Source organism: Leopardus geoffroyi, chromosome C2 (genome assembly GCF_018350155.1).
Source record: "Leopardus geoffroyi isolate Oge1 chromosome C2, O.geoffroyi_Oge1_pat1.0, whole genome shotgun sequence".
In the NCBI taxonomy this organism is placed as follows: domain Eukaryota; kingdom Metazoa; phylum Chordata; class Mammalia; order Carnivora; family Felidae; genus Leopardus; species Leopardus geoffroyi.
The window spans coordinates 158,674,007-158,695,690 of NC_059333.1; the positions used below are offsets into that span (position 1 = coordinate 158,674,007).

General features: G+C 39.1%; 1 protein-coding gene across 4 annotated transcripts in view; it reads left to right on the forward strand.

Moving 5' to 3' along the window:
- TCAIM (T cell activation inhibitor, mitochondrial) overlaps positions 1–21,684 on the forward strand; it is a 77,534-nt gene that overhangs the window by 40,033 nt on the left and 15,817 nt on the right. For all 4 annotated transcript variants that reach the window (XM_045436795.1, XM_045436797.1, XM_045436796.1 and 1 more), the window contains one exon: positions 5,029–5,281. In XM_045436795.1, the coding sequence (XP_045292751.1) occupies positions 5,029–5,281 (253 nt within the window). The remainder of the gene's footprint in view (positions 1–5,028; positions 5,282–21,684) is intronic.

Here is a 21,684-nt window from a genome sequence, read left to right on the forward strand (position 1 = left end):
CTTAGGCCTTTCAACTCCAGCTTTAGGCTCTTTTATTTATTTTTTTTAAGTGGTATTTATTTATTTTGAAAGAGAGAGAGAGAGAGCAAGATGGGGAGGGGCAGAAAGAGAGAGAGAGAGAGAGAGAGAGAGAGAGAGAATCCCAAGCAAGCTTCACACCATCACCACAGAGGCTTACACAGGGGTCAATCTTCAGAGCCAAGAGATCATGATCTGAGCTGAAATCAACAGACTGAGCCATGCAGGTGCCTTTTGGCTCTTTTTAATCAGTCTTAATATACAGTCTTCTTTTTATTATTATTATTTATTTTTTTTTTTTTTTAGTATTTATTTTTGACAGAGAGAGACAGAATGTGAGTGGGGGAGGGGCAGATAGAGAGGGAGACACAGAATCTGAAGCAGGCTCCAGGCTCTGAGCTGTCAGCATAGAGCCTCACGCGGGGCTCAAACTCATGAACCGTGAGATCATGACCTGAGCCGAGGTCAGTTGCTTTAACCAACTGAGCCGCCCAGGCACCCCAATATACAGCCTTCTTTTTGATCCTTTGTTACTACTTTAATCCAGATCCAGAAATACTTAAAATTAAGGGCAAATAAGGGTCTATATTTTCTCTAAATATATACTCTTTTGGTGATCCTTGAGGAAATAACTTCATTTTTGGAGTGAACCTTAAAATAATCTAAAGGTTTACCAGGAGCTTTCTGTGAGTTAAGGTCAAAACAATTAGAAAATGCACTATAATGTTTTTTCTTGAAACAAACTATTAGAACACTCAAAATGTGATCGTTTTGGGGACCTAGGGTCTATTTCTTGCTCTGCCAGTGACTAGCTATGTGACCTTAATTTCTGGTTCTTCATTATTAAAATGAAAGAGGTGAAGTACTGTGTGTAAGTACTGGAGCATTCAGTGAAGACCCTGCCTTATACCCGGGGCTCATAAGGCTCTCAGGAGCTCGCATGGAGGGAGGAGAGCTTGGGCTAAAAAGGGCTAAAGCAGGATCTTTATGTTGGAAAACACTTCCCACCCAATCTCTCTAGGAATGAACATTTGATCATGTATCTTCTCTTTGTTTTCTTACCCTCTCATGTTTGAATGTGGGAGATCAGAAATCAGAAATTCCTTGTCTGTTTCTCCATCTACCTCTGATTTGGGAGTTTTATTTAAAGAAAGACACTTCTCTTCATTATCCAGAGACAAAAAGTCAACTCAGAGTCCTGTTATGAAAGCACAGCCCTACTGAAGAATGCTGTTAATGATAATAGTAGTCGTAACAAGTAATTATGTTTATCACTCCAAATGACACAATTCTATTTGAAATTGTAAGTAATTATAAATGTGCTCTTCTTAAGCAGCTGAGATACATTCTTTAGTAGTATAAGACCAAATATTCATAAATACTCTTCAAATAGATACACAGTCAAGATTAGGCTAGGAATTGAAAAACCTCATACTTATGCATAGTTGTCTACTTAGAGTTAATGATTTCTCCTTGACAGATAGAATTTGTAAAGGTAGGTTAAGTCCTTTACAGTTTTTAAAACAATATTATCACTGTTCAGTTTTTATTTGTCTGGGTTTTGGAGAGTCAGGCTCATTTCTAGTCATTGCCACTTTCACTACTGCCATTAACTGGGTTTGTCTTGGATGTTCACCTCACATGGAGTTAAAGAATGAACCAGGTCTATAGGGTGCCTGGATGGCTCAGTTGGTTAAGTGCCAACTTCGGCTCAGGTCATGATCTCATGGTTCATGAGTTCGAGCCTCACATCAGGCTCTGTGCTGATAGCTCAGAGCCTGAAGCCTGCTTTGGATCCTGTGTCTCCCCCTCTCTCTGCCCCTCCCTCTGTCTCTTTCTCTCTCTCTCTCTCTCTCTCAAAAATAAAATTTTAAAAATTAAAAAAAAAGAATGAACCAGGTTTATTTGTTAGGGAAGGAGCAAACAGAGGGAAACTCAAACTTAGAAAGTTTCACGCAGCAAATTAGGGACAGAGCTGTTACTAGACCTAACATCTCCTCATTCATAGTCTAATGTTGTGATTTGTATTTTACATTATCTATTCCTCTTCAAAAATTTTGTTAGTAAACATTTTTGCCTCTGCCGTTATGACAGAGTCTGGAAATCTGACAAGTATTTAAAAGATTTTTATGTTTTTAACCTTTTTATCTGATTGTAAAATTAAGATCACTGATAATTAAGATGGTAACAAGGTAAAATGTTTACTACTGATTTTCAGTACTGAAAGGCCTAAATCGTTTCTTTAGCTCTACATTTTTTGGTGGCCTGTGAGGAAATATACTCCCTTAAAACAAGTGGAAGAGTTACCAGGAGCCTTCTGTGAGTTAATGTTAAAACTAGTAGGGGGCGTCTGAGTGGCTTAGTTGGTTAAGTGTCCAACTCTAGATTTTGGCTCAGGTCATGATCGCAAGGTTGGTGAGATCAAGTCCTGCGTTGGCGTCGGGCTCTGTGCTGACAGCACTGATCCTGCTTAGGATTCTTTCTCACTCTTTCCCCTCCCCCTTCTCTCTCCCCTCCCCCCAAATAAATAAATAAACTTTCATAAAAATGCTAAAACAAGTAGTTGTAGTCAGCGGTGACTGAGTAGAAATAAAAATCCTCTACTTTTTTTTCTTAATTTTTTAATGTTTGTTTATTTTTGAGAGAGAGAGACAGACAGAGTGCAAGCAGGCGAGTGCAGAGAGAGAGGGAGACACAGAATCTGAAGAAGGCTCCAGGCTCTGAGCTGTCAGCACAGAGCCCGATGCAGAGCTTGAACTCACAGACCACAAGATCATGACCTGAGCTAAGTCAGATGCTTAACCAACTGAGCCACCCAAGCACCTCTCTATTTTTTTTTTATGTTTATTTGTGAGAGAGAGAGGAGACAGAGACAGAGAGTGTGAGCAGAAGAGGGGCAGAGAGGGAGACACAGAACCCAAAGCAGGCTCCAGGCTCTGAGCTGTCAGCACAGAGCCCAGTGCAGGGCCTGAACCCACAAACCGTGAGATCATGACCTGAGCTGAAGTCCGACGCTTAACTGACTGAGCCACCCAGGCGCCCCAGGAAATAATATATACAAATAGCCAACAACCATTAAAATGTGTAGCTTCTGTAGTCACATTGGTAGAGGCATTCCTCACTATATAGCAGCCCTTACATTGGAATAAATAATTAACAGAATCGATAAGATAGAAACTGAGATTTATTCCTGACAACTCTTCTGGGGATTTGTTCCTTGACTGAGCTCTTCCTTACCTCAAATGCAGGAATTTGGACTTTGCTTTCTTCTTTCACTAGCTAGAACAACTCTCCTGCCAGTATTTCTCACTTTACCATCAAATGATTGAACTAAAAAACTTCTTAGTTTGCATGTTCTGGATTCCTTAAGTCTGTGTGGCAAGGCGTGTGTGTATCTCTCATAATGATTTGAACTCTGGTGTCTGTCATCAGTGGCCAAGATAAGAAAATACATTTCAGCCTTATATGAAAAGTGAACAATTAAAAATGTTTGTGTCCATCAGTTTCAGAAGTGTTAAATAAAAATTGCACTGCCTTCAATATATGGACTGGTATATATAGCTGCTAAAAAGAATAAGTTGATGTATACATACAGACAACTGGTTACGTAATAAAAGCAAGTTCAAAGTAATATACCTAGAATGTTACTATTTCTATATTAAAAAGAATTCAAACTGTAGGGGTGTGTGTAAACAAATATAGGCATATATCACATGTATTATACATGCATAAGCACATAGAAAAGGTCTAGAGCAGTGCTGTCCAAGAGAACTTTCTGTAATGATGTCAGTGTTCTGTATGTGCACTAATATAGCAGGCACTAGCCCCATGTGACTATTGAAATGGGGTTAATGTGACCGGGAACTGAATTTTAATTTTATTTCATTTTGATTAATTTAATTCTAAACTGCCATTAGAGGGCTAGTAGCTACCATATTAGACAGTGCAGGTCGAAAAGCATAGGTTCCTAATTGTTAGTAATGGTTATGTCTAGTAAAGATGTGAGTCTGTATGCCTGTGAACAGACTTTTATTTTTATTATATGTATCTCCAATTTCATAGTGAGGATGTACTTATAAAATAATTGTATAATTTTTGAAACCAACTAAAAATATTTTTAAAAAAAAAAAAAAGAAGAAAGAGTCAGTGTTGGGGTGGTATAATGGAGAAAATACTGGGCTTGGGGTCAACTCAGAGTTAAGCCCTTGCTCTGTTTTCCTAACCTCCTTAAGCCAGATTTCTTCACAGTTGAAGAAAGATAATAGTGACACAGTTGGTGAGGATGTTGAGAAGTTGTATAAATTGAGCTGGAACCATGCCTAACCCCCAGTAATGAAGAAAAGAAAAAACAGTGGATTTCCTATTGAGGATGTAACACATTAGATTACTGACCTTACCCCACTGACTACCCAAAATCAAAATCAGATTGTGAAGCCTTAACTTTTAACCAGTTAGGGAATTTTACATCACTGCCAAAAATATTGAGTTACTAGGTAGCTGAGTGGACAAATAGGAAGATGGTCTCCTGTAATCACAGAGAAAATTTGAGATGGGTTTCTGTCACCCCTGAGACTAGGCCACTCCCATCTGAACCATTGTTACAGTAAAACCTCCCCATCTCCCATCTCTCCTCTTTTGTCTTAGTGCTAGAAACCATCTTTCATGGATACTTGCTAATAGGAGAGCTTTTCCATTCTAGACTATAGAGACCATATTTATGGGCAGCATTGAAAATATTCTGAATCCCCTCCTTGGGCTGGAATGGGTTTGGTCTCTAGTGCCAGACTAGAAAGAAAAACTGACAGAGGAATTCATGAAGGTAAAGATACTGTGGTAAAGTTTTAGAGAAGAGTAGTTTTCCATTTACAGATGATTTGCCAATAGGATGGATTTTAAGCAGTAATCAAATGTTTTAAAAGATTTTGATTTTATTAATGTTGCATGAAAAATTATTTTTAAATAAATGAATAATCATCTGTATTAATTGTTTGGGGGAATTATATTCTCTAGGATTTCGAGCAGTCAAATTTACTTTGCACACCAGAGATCTGCTAAGCACAGTATTATATATTCTCAACTCCTGCAGTTTATCTGTTGAACATATCCAAAGCTTGAATACTAATGTGTGTTCCCAGCCTCTCAAAGAGGCTAAAAGGATGCCTGACAGGCCCATCAAGTGGGACAAGTCTTATTACTACTTTACTGGATTCAAGGACCCTCATGAAGACCTTGAACAAGTCTCGAGAATGGAAACAACCCTCACGTATGTAAAAGTTCCTATGTAATTAAACTTATTTCTAGTTCTTGTTTAAAATTAAAGCCTAATTTTTCAGGAAAAATAATTCTATCAATATAGTTAATCCAGTGACCATTATGAAAAAGATAGTTCATGTTTCTTAAAGTGGCCAGAATACTTTCAAATGTATTTAATCTGTGGTCTTTTGATGCCAAACAAATGCAGGAAGTTGTTTTAAATTTTAAAAATTCTACTCTTCAAGTTACCCCTGGTATATGGAAAAAGGATGTATATACCTAAGACTATAAAAAATATGAGGCTTCTTCAGGTAAGCATCTCCAGTTTCTTCAGCTAGTGTAGGAGTAATGTTCTTTAGTGTAACAGTCCATACATAATAAAAATGCATGGAGACAGCGCTTGAAAATATCATCTCTAGGGGGTTATAAAGTACAAACTCTCAGCTATAAAATAAACTAGTCCTAGCGATGTAACATACAGCATGGGTACTGTGGTCAATAATACTTATTGTGTATTTGAAAGTTGCTGAGAGAGTAGATCTTCATAAGAAAAACAGTTGATAACTACATATGGTGATAGCTGTTAACCAGACTTACTTTAGTAAGTGTAATATACACTAATATCGAATCATTATGCTATATACATAAAACTAATGTTATATGTCACTTATATCTAATTTTTTTAAATATATCATCTGGAATGTATTGAGAAAGAATAATTTTTAGTTATAAGAGCCATGTATGAAATATTTCCCTATGATTTATCTTGTTTGTAAAGTCACCATTAATGTTTTTTAAGTAAGTCCTTTTTGGACTCCATAAAGACCAGCCATATTCTGTTCTGTGGTTGTATTTAAAGAGTCCATCCTTACCAGAGGATTCTCACTTTTTACAGCATGGTAGATAATCCTTAATCCTCCATTGGCAGAACATTTGCTTTGTAGATTACCTGTACTACCTCAGGAATCCCTGCTCCCATTATCTAGCTAGATTCCAAACAAAGCTGAAGAGACAAGAAAGTAACAGAGTCTTGTACAGAAAGGGAGACCATTGTCTGCCTGAAGGCATGTCTGTGGTGAAGATGTGTCTCTATCTATATGTGCAGCTAATAGGTAAATCACCTCCCTAAATATGTGGATTTTAATTGTTCAAATTTTCTTTGTAAATAAAACCAAGAGGAAAATGTGGCTATGGGGATGATAATTTATTTTTTCTTTTTTTTTTTAATATATGAAATTTATTCTCAAATTGGTTTCCATACAACACCCAGTGCTCATCCCAAAAGATGCCCTCTTCAATAACCATCACCCACTCACCCCTCCCTCCCACCCCCCATCAACCCTCAGTTTCTTCTCAGTTTTTAAGAGTCACTTATGCTATGGCTCACTGGGAATGAAAATTTAATGATAGACCAGCAGTAATGAAGATAGCATGAAGAAGTAGGGATAAGAAAAACAAAGAGCAGTCATGGTAGGATAGAAAGTGATGATTTAGAAAAAAAGTTGAGAAAAATAAAAGATGATTGAAGGTGAATTACGTGCAGAGGCTACATTGGAAGTCAAGTGGGTTGCTGTGCCCTTGGGCCACTTCAAGCCCCTTTGAGCCCCTTCAAACCAGTCTTGACCTGCTCCCAAACACAGATAATTGCCCACTTTGAAGGCATTCTCTGAGAGCTTCTTCAACAGTTTGTTTTATGTTAGTTTTTCCCAGTAAGGATTCCAGGGGATTTTATCATGAAAGCCAGAACGTTATCTATCAATTCTTGCTTCATTTATTAGTGTTTTTAAATTAGTAATTATTGGGAATCCTGGGAAGAGGCGGCGGAGGAGGACGCTGGACTCACCGCCCGGCCTGCTGATCACTTAGATTCCACCTACACCTGCCTAAATAACCCAGAAAACCGCCAGAAGACTAGCAGAACAGAGTCTCCGGAGCTAAGTGTAGACAAGAGGCCCACGGAAGAGGGTAGGAAGGCCAGAGAGGCGGTTGTGTGCTACACAGACTGGTGGGAGGGAGCCGGGGTGTAAAGGCAGCCCGCCGGCCAAGCAGAGCCCCCGAGTCTGGCTTGCAAAAGCGGAGGGGCCGGACGGAGTGTGTTCCGACAGCAAGCGGGACTTGACATCTGGAAGGTTATAAGCTAACAGCTCTGCTTGGAGAGCGGGAGGGCTGGAGGACAACGGGAGGGAGAGTTGTTGAGCCCCAGACGACAGAGCTCAGCTTGGCGGGGAACAAAGGCGCTTGCCAGCGCCATCTCCCTTGCCCATCCCCCAGCCAAAATCCCAAAGGGAACCGGTTCCTGCCAGGGAACTTGCTTGCACCGCGCAAACACCCATCGCTGTGCTTCTGCAGATCCCTCCCTCCAGCGGGTCTGACTCCCGCCCGGTGCCGCAGGGCCCCTCCAGAAGCGGGTCTACGAAGGGTAAGCGAGCTGAGCCTGTCCCTCCTGCCCCTGTACACCTTGCTGATCCGCCCCAGCTAATATGCCAGATCCCCAGCACCACAAGCCTGGCAGTGTGCAAGTAGCCCAGACGGGCCACGCCACCCCACAGTGAATCCCGCCCCTAGGAAAGGGGAAGAGAAGGCACACACCAGTCTGACTGTGGCCCCAGCGGTGGACTGGGGGCAGACATCAGGTCTGACTGCGGCCCCGCCCAGCAAGACAAGTTATTCAAGACAGCACAGGGGAAGTGCCCCGCAGTCCCACACCACTCCAGGGACTATTCAAAATGATGAAACTGAAGAATTCCCCTCAGAAAAACGTCCAGGAAATAACAACAGCTAACGAACTGATCAAAAAGGATTTAAACAATATAACAGAAAGTGAATTTAGAATAATAGTCATAAAATTAATCGTTGGGCTTGAAAACAGTATAAAGGACAGCAGAGAATCTCTTGCTACAAAGATCAAGGGACTAAGGAACAGGCAGGAGGAGCTAAAAAATGCGATCAATGAACTGCAAATAAAATGGATACAACTACGGCTCAGATTGAAGAGGCAGAGGAGAGAATAGGTGAAATAGAAGATAAAATTATGGAAAAAGAAGAAGCTGAGAAAAAGAGATAAAAAAAATCCAGGAGTATGAGGGGAAAATTAGAGAACTAAGTGATGCACTAAAGAGAAATAATATACGCATAATTGGTATTCCAGAGGAGGAAGAGAGAGGGAAAGGTGCTGAAGGGGTACTTGAAGAAATAATAGCTGAGAACTTCCTGGATCTGGGGAAGGAAAAAGGCATTGAAATCCAAGAGGCACAGAGAACTCCCTTCAGACGTAACTTGAATCGATCTTCTGCATGACATATCATAGTGAAACTGGCAAAATACAAGGATAAAGAGAAAATTCTGAAAGCAGCTAGAGATAAACGTGCTGTAAAATATAAAGGGAGACCTATAAGACTCATGACTGATCTCTCTACTGAAACTTGGCAGGCCAGAAAGGAATGGCAGGAGATCTTCCATGTGATGAACAGAAAAAATATGCAGCCAAGAATCCTTTATCCAGCAAGTCTGTCATTTAGAATAGAAGAGATAAAGGTCTTCCCAAACAAACAAAAACTGAAGGAATTCGTCACCACTAAACCAGCCCTACAAGAGATCCTAAGGGGGATCCTGTGAGACAAAGTACCAAAGGCATCACCACAAGCATGAAACCTACGGACATCACAATGACTCTAAACCCATATCTTTCTATAATAACACTGAATGTAAATGGACTAAATGCACCAACCAAAAGACATAGGGTATCAGAATGGATAAAAAAATAAGACCCATCTATTTGCTGTCTACAAGAGACTCATTTTAGACCTGAGGACACCTTCAGATTGAGAGTGAGGGGATGGAGAACTATTTATCATGCCACTGAAAGTCAAAAGAAAGCTGGAGTAGCCATACTTATATCAGACAAACTAGACTTTAAATTAAAGGCTATAACAAGTGATGAAGAAGCGCATTATATAATAATTACAGGGTCTATCCATCAGGAAGAGCTAACAATTATAAATGTCTATGGGCTGAATATGGGAGCCCCCAAATATGTAAAACAATTAATCACAAACATAAGCAACCTTATTGATAAGAATGTGGTAATTGCAGGGGACTTTAATACTCCAGTTACAACAATGGATAGATCATCTAGACACAGGATCAATGAAGAAACAAGGGCCCTGAATGAGACATTGGATCAGATGGACTTGACAGATATATTTAGAACTCTGCATCCCAAAGCAACAGAATATACTTTCTTCTCGAGTGCACATGGAACATTCTCCAACATAGATCACATATTGGGTCACAAAACAGCCCTTCATAAGTATACAAGATTTGAAATCATACCATGCATACTTTCAGACCACAATGCTATGAAGCTTGAAATCAACCACAGGAAAAAGTCTGGAAAACCTCCAAAAGCATGGAGGTTAAAGAACACCCTACTAAAGAATGAGTGGGTCAACCAGGCAATTAGAGAAGAAATTTAAAAATATATGGAAACAAACGAAAATGAAAATACAACAATCCAAACGCTTTGGGATGCAGCGAAGGCAGTCCTGAGAGGAAAATACATTGCATTCCAGGCCTATCTCAAGAAACAAGAAAAATCCCAAATACAAAATCTAACAGCACACCTAAAGGAAATAGAAGCACAACGGCAAGGACAGCCTAAACCCAGCAGAAGAAGAGAAATAATAAAGACCAGAGCAGAAATAAACAATATAGAATCTAAAAAACTGTAGAGCAGATCAACAAATCCAAGAGTTGGTTTTTTGAAAAAATAAACAAAATTGATAAACGTCTAGCCAGGCTTCTCAAAAAGAAAAATGAGATGACCCAAATAGATAAAATCATGAATGCAAATGGAATTATTACAACCAATCCCTCAGAGATACAAACAATTATCTGGGAATACTATGAAAAGTTATATGCCAACAAACTGGACAACCTGGAAGAAATGGACAAATTCCTAAACACCCACACGCTTCCAAAACTCAATCAGGAGGAAATAGAAAGCTTGAACAGACCCATAACCAGAGAAGAAATTGAATCAGTCATCAAAAATCTCCCAACAAATAAGAGTCCAGGACCAGATGGCTTTCCAGGGGAGTTCTACCAGACGTTTAAAGCAGAGATAATACCTATCCTTCTCAAGCTATTCCAAGAAATAGAAAGGGAAGGAAAACTTCCAGACTCATTCTATGAAGCCAGTATTACTTTGATTCCTAAACCAGACAGAGACCCAGTAAAAAAAGAGAACTACAGGCCAATACCCCTGATGAATATGGATGCAAAAATTCTCAATAAGATACTAGCAAATCGAATTCAACAGCATATAAAAAGAATTATTCACCATGATCAAGTGGGATTCATTCCTGGACTGCAGGGCTGGTTCAACATTTGCAAATCAATCAATGTGATACATCACATTAATGAAAGAAAAGATAAGAATCATATGATCCTGTCAATCGATGCAGAAAAGGCCTTTGACAAAATTCAGCAACCTTTCTTAATAAAAACCCTCGAGAAAGTTGGGATAGAAGGAACATACTTAAAAATCATAAAAGCCATTTATGAAAAGCCCACAGCTAACATCATCCTCAATGGGGAAAAACAGAGAGCTTTTTCCCTGAGATCAGGAACACGACAGGGATGCCCACTCTCACTGCTGTTGTTTAACATAGTGTTGGAAGTGCTAGCGTCAGCAATCAGACAACAAAAGGAAATCAAAGGCATCAAAATTGGCAAAGATGAAGTCAAGCTTTCACTTTTTGCAGATGACATGATACTATACACGGAAAGCCCGATAGACTCCACCAAAAGTCTGCTAGAACTGATACATGAATTTAGCAAAGTTGCAGGATACAAAATCAATGTACAGAAATCAGTTGCATTCTTATACACTAACAATGAAGCAACAGAAAGACAAATAAAGAAACTGATCCCATTCACAATTGCACCAAGAAGCATGAAATACCTAGGAATAAATCTAACCAAAGATGTAAAAGATCTGTATGCTGAAAACTATAGAAAGCTTATGAAGGTAATTGAAGAAGATATAAAGAAATGGAAAGACATTCCCTGCTCATGGATTGGAAGAATAAATATTGTCAAAATGTCAATACTACCCAAAGCTATCTACACATTCAATGCAATCCCAATCAAAATTGCACCAGCATTCTTCTCGAAACTAGAAGAAGCAATCCTAAAATTCATATGGAACCACAAAAGGCCCCAAATAGCCAAAGTAATTTTGAAGAAGAAGACCAAAGCAGGAGGCATCACAATCCCAGACTTTAGCCTCTACTACAAAGCTGTAATCATCAAGACAGCATGGTATTAGCACAAAAACAGACACATAGACCAATGGAATAGAATAGAAAGTCCAGAACTAGACCCACAAAAGTATGGCCAACTAATCTTTGACAAAGCAGGAAAGACTATCCAATGGAAAAAAAGACAGTCTCTTTAACAAATGGTGCTGGGAGAACTGGACAGCAACATGCAGAAGATTGAAACTAGACCACTTTCTCACACCATTCGCAAAAATAAACTCAAAATGGATAAAGGAATGTGAGACAGGAAACCATCAAAACCCTAGAGGAGAAAGCAGGAAAAGACCTCTCTGACCTCAGCCGTAGCAATCTCTTACTCGACACATCCTCAAAGGCAAGGGAATTAAAAGCAAAAATGAATTACTGGGGGGCGCCTGGGTGGCGCAGTCGGTTAAGCGTCCGACTTCAGCCAGGTCACGATCTCGCGGTCCGTGAGTTCGAGCCCCGCGTCAGGCTCTGGGCTGATGGCTCAGAGCCTGGAGCCTGTTTCCGATTCTGTGTCTCCCTCTCTCTCTGCCCCTCCCCCGTTCATGCTCTGTCTCTCTCTGTCCCAAAAATAAATAAACGTTGAAAAAAAAATTTAAAAAAAATGAATTACTGGGACCTTATGAAGATAAAAAGCTTCTGCACAGCAAAGGAAACAACCAACAAAACTAAAAGGCAACCAACGGAATGGGAAAAGATATTTGCAAATGACATATCGGACAAAGGGCTAGTATCCAAAATCTATAAAGTGCACACCAAACTCCACACCCGAAAAACAAATAACCCAGTGAAGAAATGGGCAGAAAACATGAATAGACACTTCTCTAAAGAAGACATCCGGATGGCCAACAGGCACATGAAAAGATGCTCAACGTCGCTCCTTATCAGGGAAATACAAATGAAAACCACACTCAGATACCACCTCACGCCAGTCAGAGTGGCCAAAATGAACAAAACAGGAGACTATAGATGCTGGAGAGGATGTGGAGAAATGGGAACCCTCTTGCACTGTTGGTGGGAATGCAAATTGGTGCAGCCACTCTGGAAAACAGTGTGGAGGTTCCTCAGAAAATTAAAAATAGACCTACCCTATGACCCAGCAATAGCACTGCTAGGAATTTACCCAAGGGATACAGGAATACTGATGCATAGGGGCACTTGTACCCCAATGTTTATAGCAGCACTCTCAACAATAGCCAAATTATGGAAAGAGCCTAAATGTCCATCCACTGATGAATGGATAAAGAAATTGTGGTTTATATACACAATGGAGTACCACAGGGCAATGAGAAAGAACGAAATATGGCCCTTTGTAGCAACGTGGATGGAACTGGAGAGTGTGATGCTAAGTGAAATAAGCCATACAGAGAAAGACAGATTCCATATGGTTTCACTCTTATGTGGATCCTGAGAAACTTAACAGAAACCCATGGGGGAGGGGAAGGAAAAAAAAAAGAGGTTAGAGTGGAAGAGAGCCAAAGCTAAGAGACTCTTGAAAACTGAGAACAAACTGAGGGTTGATGGGGGGTGGGAGGGAGGGGAGGGTGGGTGATGGGTATTGAGGAGGGCACCTTTTGGGATGAGCACTGGGTGTTGTATGGAAACCAATTTGACAATAAACTTCATATATTGAAAAATAAAAAAAAATAAATTAGTAATTATTTTAAACATAATTACAAAATTGTTCAACCATTTTAAAGCTTTCAACTCATGAATTGTGTGACACCACTTGATAAGATTTAGGGTGCCTATAAGTCAACCAAAACTTATTGGCCACCATGGTCATTTTGGCCATTCTGCAGTTTAAGTTTTTGTTTGTATTCTTGTATTGTTTAATTTCATCTTATATATGTAGGTTGCAGAAGAAGAATCAGAGCACATGCTGAATTATATGGTCAGAAGGAGCATCAAATTTACATCAAACTGATCTTCACTTGATTTATAAATTATATTCACTTGATTCAAATTCATTTTGGAAAGCACATTAAGATACTTCTAATATTTTAGGATATAATATGAAAAAGAGAAGATATAGCAGCAATGTTATTTAGTTTAGACTTAATTTTTTCAATAATTCTGTTTTTGTTGAGAAGTGCAGGCTGAAGTAGTCTCTTACTATTATGAAATAAAACACAGAAATTGCGAAAATAAATCAGTTGGGATTGCTTTTTAAATAGAAGAATTATCAGGTCATAAAAGCTCCATTTAATTTGTTTTCATACTACATCTGGTAACTCTTTCAATCCACATTTTAGGACATGCTGTGTAATTCTGAATTTCTCAACAAACTATGCTTTAGCTCACTTCAAACTCATTTTACTGTATAACCATATAAAAAGAATAAAATTAAAATTTTAATACCTCAGAAGTTTTCTTTAATTATATACTGTAATAGGAATTTACGAGTCTCAAAAAGATTAGGAAATGCCACTCCATGTTGTAGATTTTAGTATGTTCATATTTTGAATATATTCTCTGATTATCAAATACTGTTATAACAAAAATGGATTTTAATTATATAATTTGTATTTGGAAGGAGCCAACAGGATCCATTTATGTCTAAAGAAAATAATCCCAGGGCACCTGGGTGGCTCAGTCGGTTAAGTGTCCAATTCTTGATTTCAGCTAAGGTCATAATCTCACAGTTCATGGGATCGAGCCCCGCATCAGTCTGCATGCTGACAGTGCAGAACCTGCTTGAGATTCTCACTGTCTCCCTCTCTCTCTGTCCCTCTCTCTTTCTCTCTCTCTCCCTCTCTCTCAAAATAAATAAACTTTGAAAACAAAATAAAATAATCCCATATGTAATATCTTTCCCATTGAGAAAACATAAACTGTAGAAGGATCATTGAAATGCTATTCTATCAGATACTGGAAGACCAATAAATGTCAGACTTCTGTTTTCTCCATTCGAATTTTGCTCAAGTAGTTTTTTTTTTCACCTTCAGTGTCTAAGTTGTAAATCAATCTTTGTCCACGAAATGACACCTTGGACAACTATAACATTGGAATTATTTCTATAGAACGTTTGGAAATTTTAACTCCTATCATGCCTTTATTTATTCTTCCCCTTGGTTACAGGCTAAGTCAGTGTTTTTCAAATAACAAGTCATGACACAGTTTAGTGATTTGGGACCAGCAAAGTTGCTTTGTTTTCTTCCTTTTAAACATTTTTTAAATGTATATTTTCAGTCAATTTCAACGTTTCTCAAAATACTCGTTTGAGTTCTGTGTAAACATATATGTATATGCATATGTGTGTATACTGAGTCCCCATTTAAAATTTCTTACTGTGGGTTGCCATCAGAGAAGTTTGAAAAGCTGTGGTGTAAGTGTCATGTAGTTCCATGTAGTTCGAGGCCTAGGAGTTTGAAATTTATGCGATTTGGATCATGGCTGTCCTTTTCATCCTCTTGTATCCATGAAAAACTGAACTTCTCTTGAGTTACTGAAATATTTTTATCTCAAAAGAATCATTAGCCTAAGAACTAAACCAGTTGTCTTCAGTCTGCAGTCTAACTTTAGACCCTGTACATGATATTCCTGTATTCATTTTTATATACCACTTCCCTGTGGCTTCATTTCATTGCCAGCGTTTTTTCTCTTTCCCTGCATCTTATAACAATACGTGTTTCATATTTATTATTATAAGTATAATGAAATCATTTTTGGAACTAAGGCAAGGTCTAACAAGTAAATTAACTACCATGAGATAACACTTCATAGCCTAGGATGGTTATAATCAAAAGAAAATAGCAAGTATTGGGAAGGATGTAGAAAAAAGCACGTCTACATAAAAACTCGTTCATAGCAGCATTATTCATAATCACCAAAAAGTGGAAATAACCCAAAGGTCCATCAATGGATGAATGGTTAAGCGAAATGTGGTATATTCATACAGTGAAAATAGTACTTGGCCCTAAAAACAAAGGAAGTACTCATACATGCTACAGCGTGGATGAACTTTGAGAACATTATGCTAAGAGAAAGAAGCAGTCACAGTGGACCACATATTGAATGCTTCCATCTACGTGAAGTGTATAGAATTGACAAATCTGTGACACAGGAAGTAGATTAGTGGTTGCTTAGAGGTGGAAGTGAGTATTGAAGTAACTGCTAATAGGTACGTGATTTCTTTTTCTTTTTTGAGTTTATTTATTTATTTATTTAGAACAGGGGAAGAGCAGAGAGAGAGGGAGAGAGAGAGATTCCCAAGTAAGCTCGGCACTGTCAGCACAGAGCCCCATGCAGGGCTCGAATTCAGGAGCCGTAGGATCATGACCTGAGCTGAAATCAAGAGTTGGATGCTTAACCGACTGAGCCACCCAGGCGCCCTGCTACGTGTTTCTTACTAGGGTGATGAAAGTGTCCCCAAATTGATTGTACTGGTGATTGCACAACTCTGAGAATATACACGACCTGCATGGTGTGTGTATTACATTTCAGTAAAACTTTTATTTTTATTTATTTTTTAATTTAAATTCCAGTTAACAATGTAATAGTAGTTTCAGGTGTACAATGTAGCGATTCGGTACTTCCATGCAACACCCAGTGCTCATGACAAGTGCCCTCCTCAATCCCTGTCACCTATTTAACACTCTGGTAACCATCAGTTTGTTCTGTGTAGTTAAGAGTCTGTTTCTTGGTTTTCCTCTCTTTTTCCCCCCATGATCATTTATTTTGTTTCTTAAGTTCCACATATGAGTGATTTGTCTTTCTCTGACTGACTTATTTCACTTAGCATTACACTCTCTAGCTCCATCTACATCATTGTAAATGGCAAGATTTCATTCTTTCTTATGGCTAAATAATATTCCAGTGTGTGTGTGTGTGTGTGTGTGTGTGTGTGTGTGTGTACACAACGTCTTCCTTTTTTTTTTAAGTTTATTTATTTATTTTGAGAGAGAGAGAGAGAGCACAAGCAGGGGAGGGGCAGAGAGAGAGGATCCCAAGCAGGCTCTGCACTGTCAGCACAGAGCCAGACATGGGGCTTGATCCCACAGATGGTGAGATCATGACCTGAGCCAAAATCAACAGTCCAATGCTTAACCGACTGAGCCACCCAGGCGCTCCTACACTATGTCTTCTTCTTCTTTTTTTTTTTAATTTTTATTTTTGAGAGAGTGTGAATGTGAGCAGGGATGGGGCAGGGAGAGGGAGACACAGAATCTGAAGCAGGCTTCAGGCTCCTAGCTGTCAGCCCAGAGCCCAATGCAGGTCTTGAACTCACAAATCAGGAGATCATAACCTGAGCCGAGGTCTGATGCTTAACTGACTGAGCCACCCAGGCTCCCCCACTACACCATGGCTTCTTAACCCATTCATCAGTCAATGGACACTTGGGATCTTTCCAAAATTTGACTATTGTTGATAATGCTGCTATAAACATCAAGGTGCATGTATCTCTTCAAATTAGTATTGTTTGGATTCTTTAGGTAAATACCTAGTAATGCAATTGCTAGATTGTAGAGTAGTTCTGTTTTTAACTTTTTGAGGAAACTCCTTACTGTTTTCCATAGTGGCTGCCCCAATTGGCATTCCCACCAACAGGGCAAGAGGGTTTCCCTTTCTCATCCTCACCAACACCTGTTGTTTCTTGTGTTGTTACGTTTAGCCATATGGACAGGTGTGAGGCGATATCTCATTGTAGTTTTGATTTGCACTTCCCAGATGGTAAGTGATGTTGAGCATCTTTTCATGTGTCTGTTGGTCATCTGTGTGTCTTTTTTGGAGAAATGTCTATTGATGTCTTCTGCCCGTTTCTTAACTGGATTATTTATTTTTGGGTGTTGAGTTTGAGAAGTTCTGTGTAGATTTTGGATACTAACCCTTTATCAGGTATGCCATTTGCAAATGTCTTCTCCCATTCTGTAGGTTGCCTTTTAGTTTTGTTGATTGTTTCCTCTGCTGTGCAGAAGCTTTTTATTTTGATGAGGTCTCAATAGTTCATTTTTGCTTTTGTTTCCCTTGCCTCAGGAGACATACCTAGTAAGAAGTTGCTATGGGCGAGGTCAAAGAGGTTACTGCTTGTGTTCTCCTCTAGGATTTTAATGGTTTCCTGTTTCACACTTAGGTCTTAAATCCATTTTGAATTTATTTTTGTGTCTGGTGTAGGAAAGTGGTCCAGTTTCATTCTTCTGCATGTCACTGTCCAGTTATCCCAGGACTATTTGTTGAAGAGACTGTCCTTTTATCCATTGGATATTCTTTCCTGCTTTGTCAAAGATTAGCTGGCCATATATTTGTGGGTCCTCTTGTGGGCTTTCTGTTCTGTTCTGTTCCACTGATCTATGTGTCTGTTTTTGTGCCCTACCATATTGTATCAATGACTACAGCTCCGTCTGTAACCTGAAGTTCAAAAGTGTGATGCTTCCAGTTTTGCTTTTCCTTTTCAAGATTGCTTTGGCTATTTGGGTCTTTTGTCATTCCGTATAAACTTTAGGATTGTTTGTTCTAGCTCTGTGAAAAATGCCCGGTGGTATTTAGATAGGGATTGTATTAAATGTGTAGACTGCTTTGGGTAATATAGACATGTTAACAATATTTGTTCTTCAAAAAAAATGAAATTAAATTTAAAAAAAGGGCGCCTGGGTGGCTCAGTCGGTTAAGCGTCTGACTTCGGCTCAGGTCATGATCTTGTGGTCCGTGAGTTTGAGCCCCGCGTCAAGCTCTGTGCTGACAGGTCGGAGCCTGGAGCCTCCTTCAGATTTTGTGTCTCCCTCTCTCTCTGCCCCTCCCCCGCTTGCGCTGTCTCTGTCTCAAAAATAAATTAAAAAAAAAATTTAAACAATACTTGTTCTTTGAATCCATAAGCATGGAATGTTTTTTTTTTTTCCATTTCTTTCTGTCATCTTCAATTTCTTTCATCAGTGTTTTATAGTTTTCTGAGTATAGGTTTTTCACCTCTTTGCTTAGGTGTATTCTGAGGCATCTTATGGTTTTTAGTGCATCAATAAAGTTTTAAACACAAACCTATTACTATTTTTAAAAAATATATTCATGGGGGCGCCTGGGTGGCGCAGTCGGTTAAGCGTCCGACTTCAGCCAGGTCACGATCTCGCGGTCCGGGAGTTCGAGCCCCGCATCAGGCTCTGGGCTGATGGCTCAGAGCCTGGAGCCTGTTTCTGATTCTGTGTCGCCCTCTCTCTCTGCCCCTCCCCCGTTCATGCTCTGTCTCTCTCTGTCCCAAAAATAAATAAACGTTGAAAAAAAAAAAAAAATTAAAAAAAAAAAAAATATATTCATGAATACTATTTATTTGGATTATTTCATTTTTGATAAATTTTTATAAGAAAATTCAACATTTCTTAAAGTTCTTGACTAGTAAAGGTTAAAAAGTATGGTTTGCGGGGGCGCCTGGGTGGCTCAGTCAGTTAAGTTTCCGACTTCAGCTCAGGTCATGATCTCACAGTTTGTGGGTTCGAACCCGGCATCGGGCTCTGTGCTGACAACTCAGAGCCTGGAGCCTGTTTCAGATTCTGTGTCTCCCTCTCTCTCTGTGCTCCCCTGCTCACGCTCTTTGTCTCAAAAATAAACAAACATTTAAAAAAAGTTTTTTCAAGTAAAAAAAAAAGTATGGTTTAGGGGCACGTGGGTGGCTTACTCCGTTAAGCGTCTGATGTGGGCGGTTTGTGAGTTCAACCCCGCGTGGATTGTGTGCTGACAGCTCAGAGCCTGGAGCCTTCTTCGGATTCTGTGTCTCCCTCTCTCTCTGTGCGTCCCCCACCCTCCCTCCCCACACACACACTCTCTCTCTCTCAAAAATAAATGTTTAAAAAAAATTTAAAGTATGGTTTAACTGTATTTTATTATAGAATAACTATAAGATGGCTCTTTAATCTCAATAATAATTTGAATGGACTTTTCCCCATTAAAAATCAAGTGTTCAAATTTACAAATGACTATGATTGTAAAATGAAGAATTTAAATTATTTTTATGGCAAATTCAGGCATTGTCCTTTTTGGTTTTTTAAAATTTTTTAAATGTTTTTTATTTATTTTGAGAGCGAGCTCATGAACAGGGGAGGGGCAGATAAAGGGGGGGAAGGGGGAAGAGAGAGAGAGAAATATCCCAGGTGGGCGCTGCACTGTCAGCGGGGGAGCAGGCAGGGCTTGAACTCCCAAACCACGAGATTATGTACTGAGCCTAAATTAAGACTCGGATATTTAACTGACTGAGCCACCAGGGGCCCTTAATGTCCTTTTTAAATCCATCCAGAGAATAACATAGAATTCTGTCTCTTAGTTCTAGAATATGGACAGTCAGGATAACCATGTGTCTCCATATCGGACAAGAAGATACACTTTTCTCTTTGCCTTATGGTTTAATTTGCATAGTGAAAATGGAGGTTGTCTAGTGATCTCCTGAGGTGAAATTGAAAATCTGAAGTTTGAATTTAAAACAACATTAGGTAGGTAAGGGATGACTTATCTTTCCCTCATGAGGTAATAAGGTAATGGAGGGAATGAAACACTTACAGAAATTACTCTACAGACTGTATCTCTCAAAAAGAGATACTGAAAAAGTACACTGGCCAGTCATAGGACAGAAGTTAGGGGGAGGGTATGTCCAGACAAGTTTTCAAGTAAATGTAGCTCTTGACTTACTCCAGTTTGTTTTCATAGTTCTTACTTAGGGGAGAAAAAGATCATTCAAAAATACTTAATGGAAATCTGCATTGCTACTTTCTCCTAGAGTGTAACTTCCTAAAGGATCTGGTGCTGGTGGCTTCTCTTCCCTGCATCCTAGATTCTGTATTCCCCCTAACCTACATATTCAGTTTTATCCTGTCATTCCCCTTAATAACTCATGCATTGTCCAGAGAAGCATTTCTCTTTGGTAGCCTGCAGATCCTTAGGAATTTATGAAAGTTCATGGAGGTTGGTGAGAGAAAGCAAAGGAATGTCAGTAAGAGACATGTTTGGGGGAATTTTTGAAAACTAGAAAGCAGATGAGAGGAGAAACAAGCTGGCCAGCAACAAGACTGCTGTCCCCCTTTATAACTTACATGTCTCAGAGGGTCCAACCAGTGTGCTAAAGAAAAAAAAAAAAAATGAGTAAGATGATTACCTCTGTTTTTCCATAGTAAAGTTTTCCTTTCGGTTAGTTGCTTTTGAAGAGATACAGCTATTTAGATATCCTTTTACTCACCGCATTCTTACCCCTTAGCCCTAATATTCATTGATGATTCTTGCCTAAATCACATATTAAATGATAGCATCCATATAACAATTTTCTAATTTCATCATCCCTTCAAGCTGGCTCCTATGTCCCTATCGTTCCTTGGGAAGTTTTGCTTTCTGATTCATTAAGTCGTTCCAGGCTCATCTGGACTGTCCATGCCCCAATGTTTGATTCAGCCATTTTGCCAGGAAGCTCTCGTTCTTTTTAGTAAGGAATGGTTTTTAAAATCTGAGGTCTAGGTCACGATCTCGCGGTCTGTGAGTTCGAGCCCCGCGTCGGGCTCTGGGCTGATGGCTCAGAGCCTGGAGCCTGCTTCCGATTCTGTGTCTCCCTCTCTCTCTGCCCCTCCCCCGTTCATGCTCTGTCTCTCTCTGTCCCAAAAATAAATAAAAAAACGTTGAAAAAAAAAATTTAAAAAAAATAAAATCTGAGGTCTGGGGCGGATAGATGTGCTCCGTAGCTATCTTTATCTACATGTATGTAGTAAATACTGTGTTTAGAAGCTTCATTTCTATCTCAGTGTTTAGAAACAAAACACAAAAACTGTTCAACTAGACCAGCTGATTTTTATACACTAAATGTAAGAATTCCAAAAGTCAGGTCATGAGCATGTAGTCATAAGATTGTATTTCAGCCTACATTTTAAGACATTTTGTCTCCAACCAAATATGGCATGCTCTTTGATGATTCATTTGTCAACAAATCATGCTTTCTCTCATATGATTTAAAATAAGTTGAATAACATTAATAAATGAGGAAAATCTTGAAAATTTATAATGCAATAGCTTATAATAGTGAGGTGAAATAAGATATTTTTATTTATTTTCTTATTTATCCCATTATGCACCGATGACAAAATTTTTACCAATATTCTTAAAAAGGGAGTAGGAAGAGTTATTAATTACTATACAGAGTTAGTGA